Source organism: Macaca thibetana, chromosome 10 (genome assembly GCF_024542745.1).
Source record: "Macaca thibetana thibetana isolate TM-01 chromosome 10, ASM2454274v1, whole genome shotgun sequence".
Classification (NCBI taxonomy): domain Eukaryota; kingdom Metazoa; phylum Chordata; class Mammalia; order Primates; family Cercopithecidae; genus Macaca; species Macaca thibetana.
In genome coordinates, this window is record NC_065587.1 from 13,814,283 (window position 1) to 13,826,704 (window position 12,422).

The window sequence follows — 12,422 nt, forward strand, 5'->3', positions numbered from 1 at the left end:
CCACTCTCAGGCTGCAGGATCAGTGCCCAGCAAGGCAGGCCAGAAGTGCCAGGGAGTTATTCCCAGGAACACCCCTGAGCCATGAGCGCTGGAGTGGGTGGATCAATACCACAGCTTCTTCGGCCCTGGCTGGGGGAACGGTTCAGAGAGTGTTCCAGGCTGCCTCCCAGAGATGCCCTGCTGGGCTAAGCTCAGAAGCTCTCAGCTCTACACTGCACATTCATGGCCCCGTGTTGGTTACCCACTTTCCAGTCTCTCCCTCCCAACTACTGTTTCCCGGAATCACCTCCAAATAAACCACTTGCCCCACCTTGTCAATGGAGGGTCTGCTTCTGGGGGACCCAGCCTGAGGCTGCCTGTTTCCTCCTCCATGAAGTGGGAGTGATAACAACAGGACCCGGCTGCAGATTTGTTGCGGGTTGCAGTGAAGTTGAGATAACACGAACACTATTCCCACGCCGCGCAAATGCTTGAGAGCCTGTAATCCTGCCAGCAGCGCTGTAGTTGGAGATGTGCAAAAAATCCAGCCAGCTATGCTACCCATCAGAGCTGCTGGCTTGTCCCAGGCCATGGGAGGAGGTGCAGAGGGGACCCAGGAGCTGAGTGGGGTTTTTCAGAGTTGAGGAGTGACTTTTGGCAAGGCGCAGAGGGGTCATCAGCAGTGCGGGTGGAGGTGAGAGTCAGGTATAGGGGAAAGGGAAAGATGGGGAGGTTCATGCATGCCCCGGCCTGGCCACTCAGCACTGTGTGACTGTGATCAAGCCTGTCCACCTTGGAGGCTCCTGCATGGAGCGGGGCTGCCGGGAGGAGCAAAGGGCACCCTGAAGTAGGAAGTGGCCCTCCTTGCAGAGGGTCCCAGGAGCTCCTGTCTTCCCTTCTTACAGCTCAAGGAGCTCATCGCCAGCACCCGCCTGGGAACTTATTACAACTCCAGCTCCGTCTATTCCTTTGGGTGAGTTGTCCTTGCCCCTGACAAGCTCCTGCAAGAAGGTGAGATACAAAGAGTGGGAGGGGACTCTATAGGCTTCTGATGCAATGCCTTCATGTTTCAAATGGGAAAACTAAGGCACGGAGAGGGAACTTGGCTTCCTGCATGTCACCCTCCCTTCACTGGGCTCATCTGTAGAATGGAAACATGGGTGTGATAGGTTTGCACCAGGCAATGACTGTGATGGGTGATCAAGGGCTTGACACCATCAGGTGAGGCCATGTTGGAGGGCGATGGGGTTACGAGCATTGGCTCCATGGCCTGGCTGCCCTGTTCGCATCTGGTTCTGCTACTTGCCTTGCAGCATAGTCTATGAGGCACAAGTTCAACTCTCGTGCCTCAGTTTTCTCATTCGTAAAATAAGGATGATGAGAGCGCCTCCTTCAGAGGTTGCTAGGAGGCTTCTGTGTGAAGACGGACAGCAATGGCTGGGCTGTGGAAAGTGCTCAATGTGCATGAGCAGGGGCGGGGCAGGGGCCAGACCTCAGAATCCTTCCCTGGCCCCTCTCATTTCTGCCTGCCTTAGGGAGGGACCGCTCACCTGCTTCTTCTGGTTCATTCTCCAAATCCCCGAGCACCGCCGGCTGATGCTGAGCCCCGAGGTGGTGCAGGCACTGCTGGTGGAGGAGCTGCTGTCCACAGTCAACAGCTCGGCGGCCGTCCCCTACAGGGCCGAGTACGAAGTGGACCCCGAGGGCCTAGTGATCCTAGGTCGGTACTGGGAGCGGAAACGTGGGGTTGGCCTCGTGAGGTTGGGAGAAACAAGCTGTGGTGTGGCCTGGGGAGGCTGCCTGCCAGGGCTGGGGTGCCCTCAGGGTGGGCCCCCCAGGAGGGCCCCCCAGGTGAGGTAGCAGAGCCATTGCATTCAAGGAGCCAGGAAGGAAAGGTGGGGTAGGGGTGCTTAGGGTAAATCTCAGACAAGGCTGGCTCCAAGAGTCTCCTCTAATTTTATTTTCATTGTATTTTCTTTTATTTATTTTGTCCTTGTTTATTTGTTTGTTCATTTCCTTTTATCAGAAGCCAGTGTGAAAGACATAGCTGCACTGAATTCCACGCTGGGTACGCTACTTTTTTCCCCTCCCCACTTTCCTTTTGAGTTGGTGTTTGTATTGACTTTGTTGTGTGTCAGGGGGACACATGGCCTCTGTCGTGGGTGCAGAGAGCCCTGGCCCAGAGTCACCCAGGGGATGCCATGGTGGACTCAGTGATGTGTCCCCAGCAAGTCTTGGAACCTGTAGGGGGAGAGGAGGTGGCTTTGTGCACGCATGTATTTTGTGTGTGTCTAGTAGACAAGTGTGCATGTGTTCCTGTGTGGGTGTGAGAATGAGTCAGATTTAGTGGTCCACAAACGTGACTCTCCTTCTCTATCATTGACTTCAACCTGCCCACAAGCCATTTTTCCACTGATGGTAGAAAATCACCTCGCCAATTCACGGTGTGTCAGGTCTTTTGGAGGTAGCGGTGCCATTGCATTCAAAAACACTCCTTCCACCTTTTCCTTTCCTTCCCAGTCAGGCTCATCAGCCCTCCCTCCCTACCTGGTGCCATATTGCTAGAGTCACCTTGCATTTCTCCAAGTGGACCCACAATCTTTCAGCTGACCAGCAGAGTCACCGTGCTGCACAAGGCAGGAGGTGCTGTCCAAGTTGTAGTTTGTGTGAGTTGTGCAGTGCACCAACTGGGCTGCTGGACTGTACGGCCCCTAAATTCTCAGATTCCTCCTACAGTATCTAGCATTGTCACCCAGAGCCAAGGTGGGGGTGAGCGTCTCAACCCCTTCTCAGGGAGGGAGGCAGAGTTTAAATCCTTGTTATACTTTTCCTTAACTTCCCCTCTTCCCATCCTGCTGGTCAAATGTTTGCTTCTTTGTTGGATGGAGGTGATGAGCTCAAAGTACAGTTTTCAAAGAGGTGAAATCATGATTCTCATACAAAGATAGAGTGACCACGTGTCAAATATGTATTTAACTGATTAACAGGGGAACCAGCGGAATGGTAAAGAATGCAAGAAACTGATCTGTCTGTCTATCTATCTATCTATCTATCTATCTATCTATCTATCTTTCTATCTGTCTATCATCCCTCTCTTGATATCTGTCTGTCTACAGTTGTTCTGTAATTATCTGTGCTCAGTGGGTGTTCGTTTCATGAGTGAATGATTTAACAAATGAATGAAAGCATGAATGAGGAGACTGGTTCAGTGTGCGTCCAGGGCAGAGTCTCAGGGAGCAGCGGTAACAACTTAAACCCTTGAAGTGGACTTTCTGAGCACTTCCTTTATGCCAGGCCCCATTCCTGTGCTGAGGACACCGGGACGACCGTGTCCTCACCCCTGCCCTCGGAGGAGCTTCAAGCCCCATGAGGGAGACAGAGCACATAAACAGACTCTCATAACATCAAGTGCCAGTGTGAAAATAGAGGCCCCAGAGGCAGTGGAGAGAGGGAATTGTTTGTTCCAAAGCAGAGGAGGGGTAAATCAAGAGCCTCACACAGAGTCCCAGATCTACAGGAGGAAGGGGTGCTCCTGACTGGGGGATCCTGGAAGACTTCATGGAGGGGGCATCAGATTTGGGCATGGGCTGGGCGTGGTGGCACACGCCTGTAATCCCGGCACTTTGGGAGGCCGAGTTGAGCAGATCACCTGAGGTCAAGAGTTCGAGGCCAGCCTGGCCAACATGACAAAATCCCGTCTCTACTAAAAATACAAAATTAGTGGGGCGTGGTGGCCCATGCCTGTAATCCCAGGTACTTGGGAGGCTGAGGCAGGAGAATTTCTTGAACCCAGGAAGTGTAGGTTGCAGTGAGCTGAGATTACGCCATTGCATTCCAGCCTGGGCGACAAGAGCAAACTCCATTAAAAAAAAAAAAAAAAAAAATTAGCCGGGCATGGTGGTGTGCACCTGCAGTCCTAGCTACTCGGGGGTGGAGGAGGGGAGGCTAAGGTGGGAGGATCACCCGAGCTCAGGAGGTTGAGGCTGCAATGAGCTGTTGTGATCGCAACACTGCACTCCAGCCTGGGTGACAGGCTGTCTCAACAACAAAATAAAATAATTTTTAAAAGAAAAAGAAATTCAGGCGTGGGGGGAGGCAGGGATTTGTCAGGGTGAGAAGGAGAAAGGGTTCCCTGGGCAGAGAGAATGGCAGGGGCAAAGGCCAAGGGAGAGCAACACCCAAGGCATGTTCAGTTACTTCCTCCCAGCCCCGAGAGGTGCCAGGCTCCCTGACGGTACTTCTGATTAACAAGAGGTTAGCACACACCTCTCCACTGAATTCACCTAAAAAAAAAAAAAAAAAAAAAAGAAAAGAGTAATTATTAAAGTGGCAAGAACAAAGAATCTGCTTAGAGCAAGATTTAAAGAACACAAAACCCTAGGAAGAGCCAGGCATCTTTCCCCAGCTGCTGGTGGAGGCTCTGTCCCTTCCCCAGGCAGATACTGTTGGTCTCTCCCTGGGGAGCTCGGCTCCCCACTGCAGTCAGCACAGCCAGGGGTCAGGGAGAAGGAGCTGAGCCACAGGCGGCAGCATCAGAGCAAAGTGTATTCACCTTCATTCCCTTCCTGGTCCTCAGCACTGCCCGGAGGAGGTCATAGGACAGGGATTATTATCACATCCATTTGACAGAACTTGGAATGGCTAAGCCACTGGCCCAGACTCAGTTAACTACCCAGAGGTAGTGAACATCTACCTCTACAGAGTCCGAGGTTGATAATCTACAATCAATAGTAAGTCAGAGTTATTATTCCTGAGAGCCTCCGGGGGACTTAATCAGACGATGCCTGGGGACAGATACTGGCTCACTGCAGCCTGGACACCGAATCTGGTCCACTGCTGCCTGACCAAGAATGACATCATCACACAGCTGATGAGTGTTGGTGCTAGGTGGGGAGGGTAGTGCCCCTCCTTCCTTCTCTCCAGTTTTCTCCCCCTCCCCCCTCCCCCGGGGGCCCAGCAGATGGCTAGCCTAGGGAGCTGCCCTCAGTCTGTCCAAGCTGACAGGGGGACCTTTGCTTGTCGGTGGCCTTCCAAATAAGACGATTTAAAGCAGAGAAAATAGACTGAAAACTCAGGTTTTATAATTTCATGTCACCAGGCTGCCTCCCACATCCCAGGTTCATTCCTAAATCCCCACTGGCTCCTGGAAGAACACCAGGCTTCTAGTGAGGTTTAAATGAGATACTGGATGCTCCATGGGAGAGAATATGTTCACTGCCTGGTGCCTAGATGGAACACACAGTAGGTGCACAGTCACTGTTTTGAATGAATGAATGAATGAATGAATGATGCAGGTGGTACTGCTTTGTAAGTTCTAGCAGCGCATCAGAGCTTATGGATTAGATGGAAGAGCAGAGGCTCACTGGTGTGTGGGGTAGGGGTGTAGGGTGTAATGGTGAAGGAGTTGTGAAGCGAGGCAGCCGTGAGATGGGCTAGGTCTGAGCCTCAGGCGGGGCCAGCGGCAGGATGACAAGTCACAGGCCTTTCTTCCCAGCCCTACCTGCTCCGTTTCCGTCACACCCACCTGAGGAACAGGCAATGTCTTTACTGAGCCCCTACTGTGCAAGGCGCCGTGCTGGGCACTCAAACGTGCGTCATGTCACAACCTGCTGATGACCCTGCAAGGGTGGTGTTATTGTCCCATTCTACAGATGAGGAAACCAAGGCCTAGGAAAGATTAGGTGGTGGCTGGGCAAACCTAGATGTGTCTGGCCCAGGTCTGTGCAATGGGCACAATCATTGAACGTATCTCATAGAGCTGTTGTGGGCATTCAGTGAGACACTGAGGGAAGGCATTCAGCTCGGTTTCTGGCCTGTAGCAAATGCTTGATAAGCACCTGTTTTATTCTGACGACTTCACCATGATTAGCTCAAAGCTCACGTCCTCCCCTCAAGGCAGCCTCCCAGACTCCTCCTTGGGGCAGTCCCTTCTCTCTACCAGAAGTGAAGCCCTCATCCCCTTGCCTCCTCATTGCGTGTGGAATCGCTGTTCTCCACAGTGTTGCTCGCAGCAGCCAGAGGAGTGTGTGGTCCAAGCCAGCCCATGTCTAGCCTTGCTCAACCTTCTGTGGCTCCCTATGGCTGCAGGAGAAAGCAGCGTGGGTCCTGGGAGTGGCCTGGTCCGGGCCTCCCTGCCTTCAGCTTGTCCTCTAGACACATGTGCCCTGTGTGTACTTTTCTCAAAGCTGCCTGGCTCGCCCCAGCCTCTTTGCTCACGCGGGGACCCCCAGGACGCCCCCAGCCTATAGGCTGGGTTTGGAACCATCACCTCCTGAGCTATTCTTGCCTGTTCTGTGTCTGTTTGTCTCTGCTGTCATCCATGTCCCCAGGCAGTGACTGTATCTTTACCTGGGCACTGAGAAACCATGAAGCTCAGTGGGTATCCGTTCCATGAGTGAATGACTGAACCAATGAACAAATGCGTGAATGAGGATGCTGGCAGGGAAAGAGAAGGATCGGGTAGAGCGTGTCTGGCTGTCCCCACCTGGCTCCCCTGCCCAGCCCATCCTGCCTCGGGGAGGACCTTGAGGAACCTGGCTCCCCAGGGTCCCCTCCTTCTGGGTCACAGGAATCAGGGGCTTTGCCCCTCTTCCCGCTCCAGGTTGTTACCGCTACAGCTACGTGGGCCAGGGTCAGGTCCTCCGGCTGAAGGGACCCGACCACCTGGCCTCCAGCTGCCTGTGGCACCTGCAGGGCCCCGAAGACCTCATGCTCAAACTCCGGCTGGAGTGGACGCTGGCCGAGTGCCGGGACCGACTGGCCATGTATGACGTGGCTGGGCCCCTGGAGAAGAGGCTTATCACCTCGTGAGTCCCTGGGAAGGAGGGCGGGAGGGAGGGCTGGAAAGGGGAATGGCTGATTAGGGGGTTAAAAGTCACACACAACATTCTTAGACAAGTGGGGGTAGGACCTTGGGCCTGGGTATCTGGGAGACAGGACGGCTAGTCTAGAGGGGATAGGAGAGAGGAGGCTGGAGATGGTTGTGTAGTGCGAGTGCTTCCCCTCCCCGAGCCTCGGTTTTCCCATTTGTAACAAAGCTGTTGTTCTAGATGACCCGTACAGACAGCTCTGGGAGGCACTGTGGCTTGTTGGGATATTTCAGAGCCTGGCTGCAGCCTGGACTTTCAACCTCTGGGCTCATTCCTAAATCCTGACTGCTTCCTGGCAGAGCACCCACCCTCCCTGCTTCCAGGCTGCTGGTGGGGTTTAAATGAGACACTAGATTCGCAATGGGAGGGGATATCTTCACTGCCGGGCCCTGGTGCCTAGATCAAACGCACAGTTGGTGTGCAGCATCTATTTTGAGTGAACCAATGAATGATGTAGGTGGTACTGCTTTGCAAGCTCTAGCAATGCATCAGAGCTCATGGATTAAATGTAAGAGCGGAGAGGTTTACTGGTGTGTGGGGTGGGGGTGTGGGGGTGTGATGGGGAACCCCCTGCCTCCTAGCTGTGTGCCCTAAGTTACTTTGTCTCTCAGAACCTTCTTACCTTGCATCTTGCGGGATCATTGGAGGATTTAAATCAGACTATCTGTACCATGATCCTTACACATAGTGAGTGCCCAGTAAATGCTAGCCATTATTGTTATCATTATATATAGTCTAACTGGGACTGGGCCACAAAAGGCGTTGAGTACCAGGAGCCGTTTGGACTTTGATAAGTGGGGAGCTATTGAAAGTTCTGAGATCTGCGGCATGTGCGTGAGCTGAGCTCCTGGAGGGCTCTGTGAAGCACAGAGAAGCCAGACACCATCTGACTTCCAGGTCCAAAAAGGGTGGGGACACTTAGGGGCTTCCCCTGGGGCTTCTCCAGGTGCCCCTCAGCTTGGGAGGGGACCTGACTGCCAGGCCCAACTCTGTTCCTAGTCACTGTGGCTCCTGGTGGCTCCCTCATCCCAGACCCTTGGAGAAGCTCTAAAATGACAGGTCAGACAACATTTGGGGTTCTCAAGCTCGTACCCCAGAAACCTGCTAGGGAATGGGAGTGAGGGGGCCTTTGGTGGTGACAGGAAGACAGAGCAGGTGGCCCCTTGCCCAGGTTCAACCATGTGCTTTGTTTCTGCGTTCCATGTTTCATTGACAAGGGCTCTGCTGCTAGGTAAATAAAATAACCCCCCCAACAATGAAAGCAAAAGCCCCCTTTAAAGGTGACCCCCAGGTATCTTCCATCCTGATATCGTATCTCCCACCTCCCAGGGAAGATGAGCCAGTAAGGCCCAAAAGGACATGGCTGTGTGGGAGGGTGGGGGGGGGCGCGGTCTGGCTGGGGAGACTAGAGCACTGCAGGAAGACCAAGCTGGAATGGTAGGAAGAAGGGACGAGGGCCTGGGGGGCGAGCGGGGTGGTGCCTGCTACTGGAGGCCACCTCCCTCCTCTGGCGAGAGGCCAGGGGAACTGCCCCATCTCCGGACTCTGGGCACCAAGACCTTCCCAGGGAGACCCCCTGGGCTTATGCACACCACGCCTTCAACCGGCTGCAGGCTGCTCGGATGCCACGTGTAGTGATTTTGCGGCTGTCCTTGGAGGAGCTCAGGTACTCGCTTGCCAAGGTGCCCCAAATCCCTCCAGCGGCACCCCTTCCTCCTGTCAAGGCCCAGGTGCCCACGCACAGTCAGCAGGCAGGGAGGCTATTGGGTTACCCACTCAGGGGCAGGCAGGGCTGTTAGTTTCTTATAAATTGGCCCATCAGATGCGCTGGGCCTCCAGAGGGTATTGTCATTGACACTGGGAAGTTTGGTGGAGGTTGGTGAGAGGGTGAAGGGGCGCTGGGGAACCCGTGTCTCAGACAGGAAGACCAGGGGCATCTGTGTATGTGGGAGGGTACCAGTCATCACAGGCAATGCCTAGTGCAGGCCTGTCTCTGCCATGGACTGCCGGTGAGGCCTCAGTTTCCCCATCTGGGAATCAAGAAGCTGACTTCAACAGTGTCACTGGAGTCTTTTCCGGGCTGACATTCCAGACTTCTAAAAGCCCAGAAGTCTAAGATACGGTTATTTGTTCCGAGCCCCCCAGGCACCAAGCTCTGGGCAGGTTTCTGGGGCACCCTGGAGGTCACCAGACCACACCTGCCTTCTCCCTGTCGCATCCTTGAACACGGCCAGGAGTTGCAGTGCAGGCAGCCAGAAGGGGTGGCCCCTGCAGATGCCAGTCTAGTCTTCCTGCCAGGGATGCTAGGGGCCACAGGTGATTCCGTAGCAGGGTGGAGGAGGCTGGGGAGGGAGCATGAGACTTGAGCCAGCCATCATCATTGAACTGTAAGCTCCAGAAGTCTGGGGAACCTCCAGGCCTCTCTCACCCGAGGAGCTGGCCTGGTCCTTGGAGGGCCTTCAGTCTGTCCTCTGAGGTCAGGGAGACACAGACTCCCCATGGACACACAGCGGTCTCTGGTAGCAGACCTGGGTCCAGAACCCAGATGTCCAGACTCTCATCCACCATCCCGGAGCAGCTGCCTGCCACCCTCCCTGCCACTCCCCTCCCAGACCCCGGCCCAGCCTTGCCGCTTTTCTGTTCTGCCAGGGTGTATGGCTGCAGCCGCCAGGAGCCTGTGGTGGAAGTCCTGGCATCGGGGGCCATCATGGCGGTGGTCTGGAAGAAGGGCCTGCACAGCTACTACGACCCCTTTATGCTCTCCGTGCAGTCGGTGGTCTTCCAGGGTGAGGGGTGAGGGGACTCTGGGGCAGGGGAGGGGTGGTGGTAGAACCCCAGGGCCCTCCACTGGGCTCACTGCTCACCTTTTTGCCCAACTTGGGGACGGGATGGAGAGGGAGGGTTCTGGAAGCTCCTGCTGCTCTCCACTCCCCACCCTGGCCCCACTCTTCCTTCCGCCATTTGCACTTCCACCCCGCTCTGCCCCTTGACCCCTCTACCCGTTCGCAGTCTCTGTCTTCCCGGCATCGCTCCCTCACTTCTCTCCTCTTTCCCTCTCCATCCTTCTTCCTCCTTTTCTCTTTTCTGTGCTGACTGCCTCTCTTCCCTCCTCACCCTCCTGGACCTGTGTCCCCTCCCCTCTGCCCCTCCCTGCCCTCTTCCCTCGGCACCCACCAGTGGCTGGGCCTGGAACACCGGTCTGTTTGCAGCAGGACTCAGAACTCCTTGGATTCTGCCCTAGACAGTCCGCTTACAGCCAAGAGGGCACAGGGAGCTTGGGGAGGCATGATGGCAGCACAGCCAGGCCAGGGCCACCGGTGTGACAGGTCCCCCACTGCCCTCCCAGCCCCCACCCTCCTCCTGCTTCAGGACCTCCCCCCTTGCCCCCTTCCTAGGAAGGGCACGTCCCACTCTGCACTGGACAGCTGTCCTGGGCCGGGGCCAGCCATACCTCTGGGCAGGAAGCTCAAACTTTGCCATTTCTGGAGCTTGGGAGGGGAAGATGGCAGAGAGGAAGCCACAGAGTGTTGGCAGCTGCTTCTCCCCCGACCCTTGTCCCCAGTCTGCTCCCTCCCACTCAGGGTCCCTGCCCTCTTCTCAGTTTATCCCTAAACTCTCTGGCAGGGACCAGGGTCCCCAGCTGGCCAAGCTGGAGCTCTAAATGGGTAGCAGAGCTGTTCTCTTGGGAGTCTGACACAGGCTCAAGGCAGGAGGGAACAAACGGCTTTGGGGGCCCTGGCCCCATGGAGAGATGGCCAGGGCAGCTGAGCGTGCTCCTGTCCTGACCCCTGGACCCCTCAGCTTCTCACTGTGTAGCCTCAACCAAGCCACTCCTTTTCTCCAAACCTCATCTTGGAAAAGGGGAACAGCTCTCTCTCTCCCAGTCGCCACCGTGAGGCCTGCGCAGGTGTGAATGCATTTTGTAAACTGGCGGGTGCTGTCCCGCAAATGTCAATAACTAACACGGATCGAGCACTTACTACATGCCAGGCTGTTTGAATGTTTTATGTCTTTTTAATCCTCTTTACTACCCTATGAGGTGTGTGCTATTATTGTCCCCATTTTACAGATGAGGAAACTGAGACCCAAGTTCACACAGTTACACTTAACCACAGCACTTTGCTGGCAGAGGTGGTAGGGGTGGTGGGGTTACAAGCTGTGCTCGCCTGCTGGGAGGTGCAGCCAGGGGACCCCGTGTAACGGCTGCTCTCCTCGTCCAGCCTGCGAGGTAAACCTGACGCTGGATGACAGGCTGGACTCCCAGGGCGTCCTCAGCACCCCGTATTTCCCCAGCTACTACTCGCCCCGAACCCACTGCTCCTGGCACCTCACGGTGAGACCCCACCCTGCCTGCCCACCTGTCCTCTGCCCCAAGCACAGCACCGGTCCCTGGTAACCCGGGATGAGAGCGGGCAGTGTCCTGCTTCTGCTGAAGCGCCCACAGGCTGAGCCCTGGGTACCAATCTGGAGAGGGGTATGGGCGAGGTCTCCCTCTGTGGATCACAGCAATGCCTGTTTGTTGAGTGACTGACAGACTTTAGCCCCACCTGGGATTCTATGTCTCCTTCTCTTTGTTGTTAGGGAGGTGGGTTCACCAATCTGGCCACACTCCATGGGCCACCTGATGGCCCGCTCCTCCCTCCCAGGTGCCTTCTCTGGACTACGGCTTGGCCCTCTGGTTTGACGCCTACGCACTGCGGAGGCAGAAGTATGATTTGCCGTGCACCCAGGGCCAGTGGACGATCCAGAACAGGAGGTACTACTTCCTCTCCTCCCTCCAGCTTCCTTTCCTCCCTCCCCCTCCCTCTCCTCCCTCCCCTACAGGTGACCCCCTCATTGGAAGCCCAAGTCCCCAGCCTCAGAGGGACAGCAGGGAGAGCCAGCAGAGGCTGGGGCTGGTGTTGGGCCTGTTGTCCTCGTCCCGGTCCCCCGCTGTGGCCCCAGCTTCCTCTCTAGCTACCCCAGCAGTCTCAGACACTCTTGGTCATCAGACACCTTGGATGTTGGTTCTAATTACAGCAAAATAGTCTCATCTCCTTGGGTGCTGTAACCCCCTCTGGCACCCTCAATTCTTCAATAAAATGATTCCAGAGCCAAAGGACTCATGGGCACTTCGGTGCCTTCCCCCTAAACCCAAGGTGTACAATCCAAGGGGCCTCTCCCTTATTATGACCCCCTGATGCACAGCCAGGTCCAATCCCATTGCACAGGGTAACATGGAAATCACGGGTGCCCTGGATCCCCCGAATCCCCAACAGGGCACTTGCCCTCTTCCCTGCTCTTGCCCTTGCCCCGTCTGGTAACTAAGTTTCTGACAAAGAAGTGAGTCCTTCCAGGGATGTGAGCAAGAGACAGCAGAGTTAGGCTAAGCGACCGCCGTCACCAGGGTCACTATGGCATGAGGCCAATAAGTGCCCCCTGGGCCTGGCCACCAGGAGGCCATGGGTGTTGCCAGCAGCTTCAGAGGCCTGGGGTGGGCAGGGAGGCAGGGAAACAGAGACAGCGTATATGGACAGGTTTTCATTTGTCTGGGAAGAAAAGAGAACTAGGCAATTCAAGGAAGGGGCATTTAAG

The 12,422-nt window shown here is 55.4% G+C and overlaps 3 protein-coding genes across 4 annotated transcripts in view; 2 read left to right on the forward strand and 1 right to left on the reverse strand.

Annotated features, from left to right (window-relative positions):
* CYTH4 (cytohesin 4) overlaps window positions 1-12,422 on the reverse strand; it is a 285,576-nt gene that overhangs the window by 220,221 nt on the left and 52,933 nt on the right. The gene's annotated exons all lie outside the window — the stretch shown is intronic.
* The window catches only part of PVALB (parvalbumin), a 307,642-nt gene that overhangs the window by 11,102 nt on the left and 284,118 nt on the right, over window positions 1-12,422 (forward strand). The gene's annotated exons all lie outside the window — the stretch shown is intronic.
* Window positions 1-12,422, forward strand: part of TMPRSS6 (transmembrane serine protease 6) — a 39,230-nt gene that overhangs the window by 10,001 nt on the left and 16,807 nt on the right. For both annotated transcript variants that reach the window (XM_050806193.1, XM_050806191.1), the window contains 7 exons: window positions 885-952; window positions 1,515-1,699; window positions 2,006-2,047; window positions 6,581-6,785; window positions 9,498-9,634; window positions 11,069-11,181; window positions 11,495-11,604. In XM_050806193.1, coding sequence (XP_050662150.1) covers window positions 885-952; window positions 1,515-1,699; window positions 2,006-2,047; window positions 6,581-6,785; window positions 9,498-9,634; window positions 11,069-11,181; window positions 11,495-11,604 — 860 coding nt within the window. The remainder of the gene's footprint in view (window positions 1-884; window positions 953-1,514; window positions 1,700-2,005; window positions 2,048-6,580; window positions 6,786-9,497; window positions 9,635-11,068; window positions 11,182-11,494; window positions 11,605-12,422) is intronic.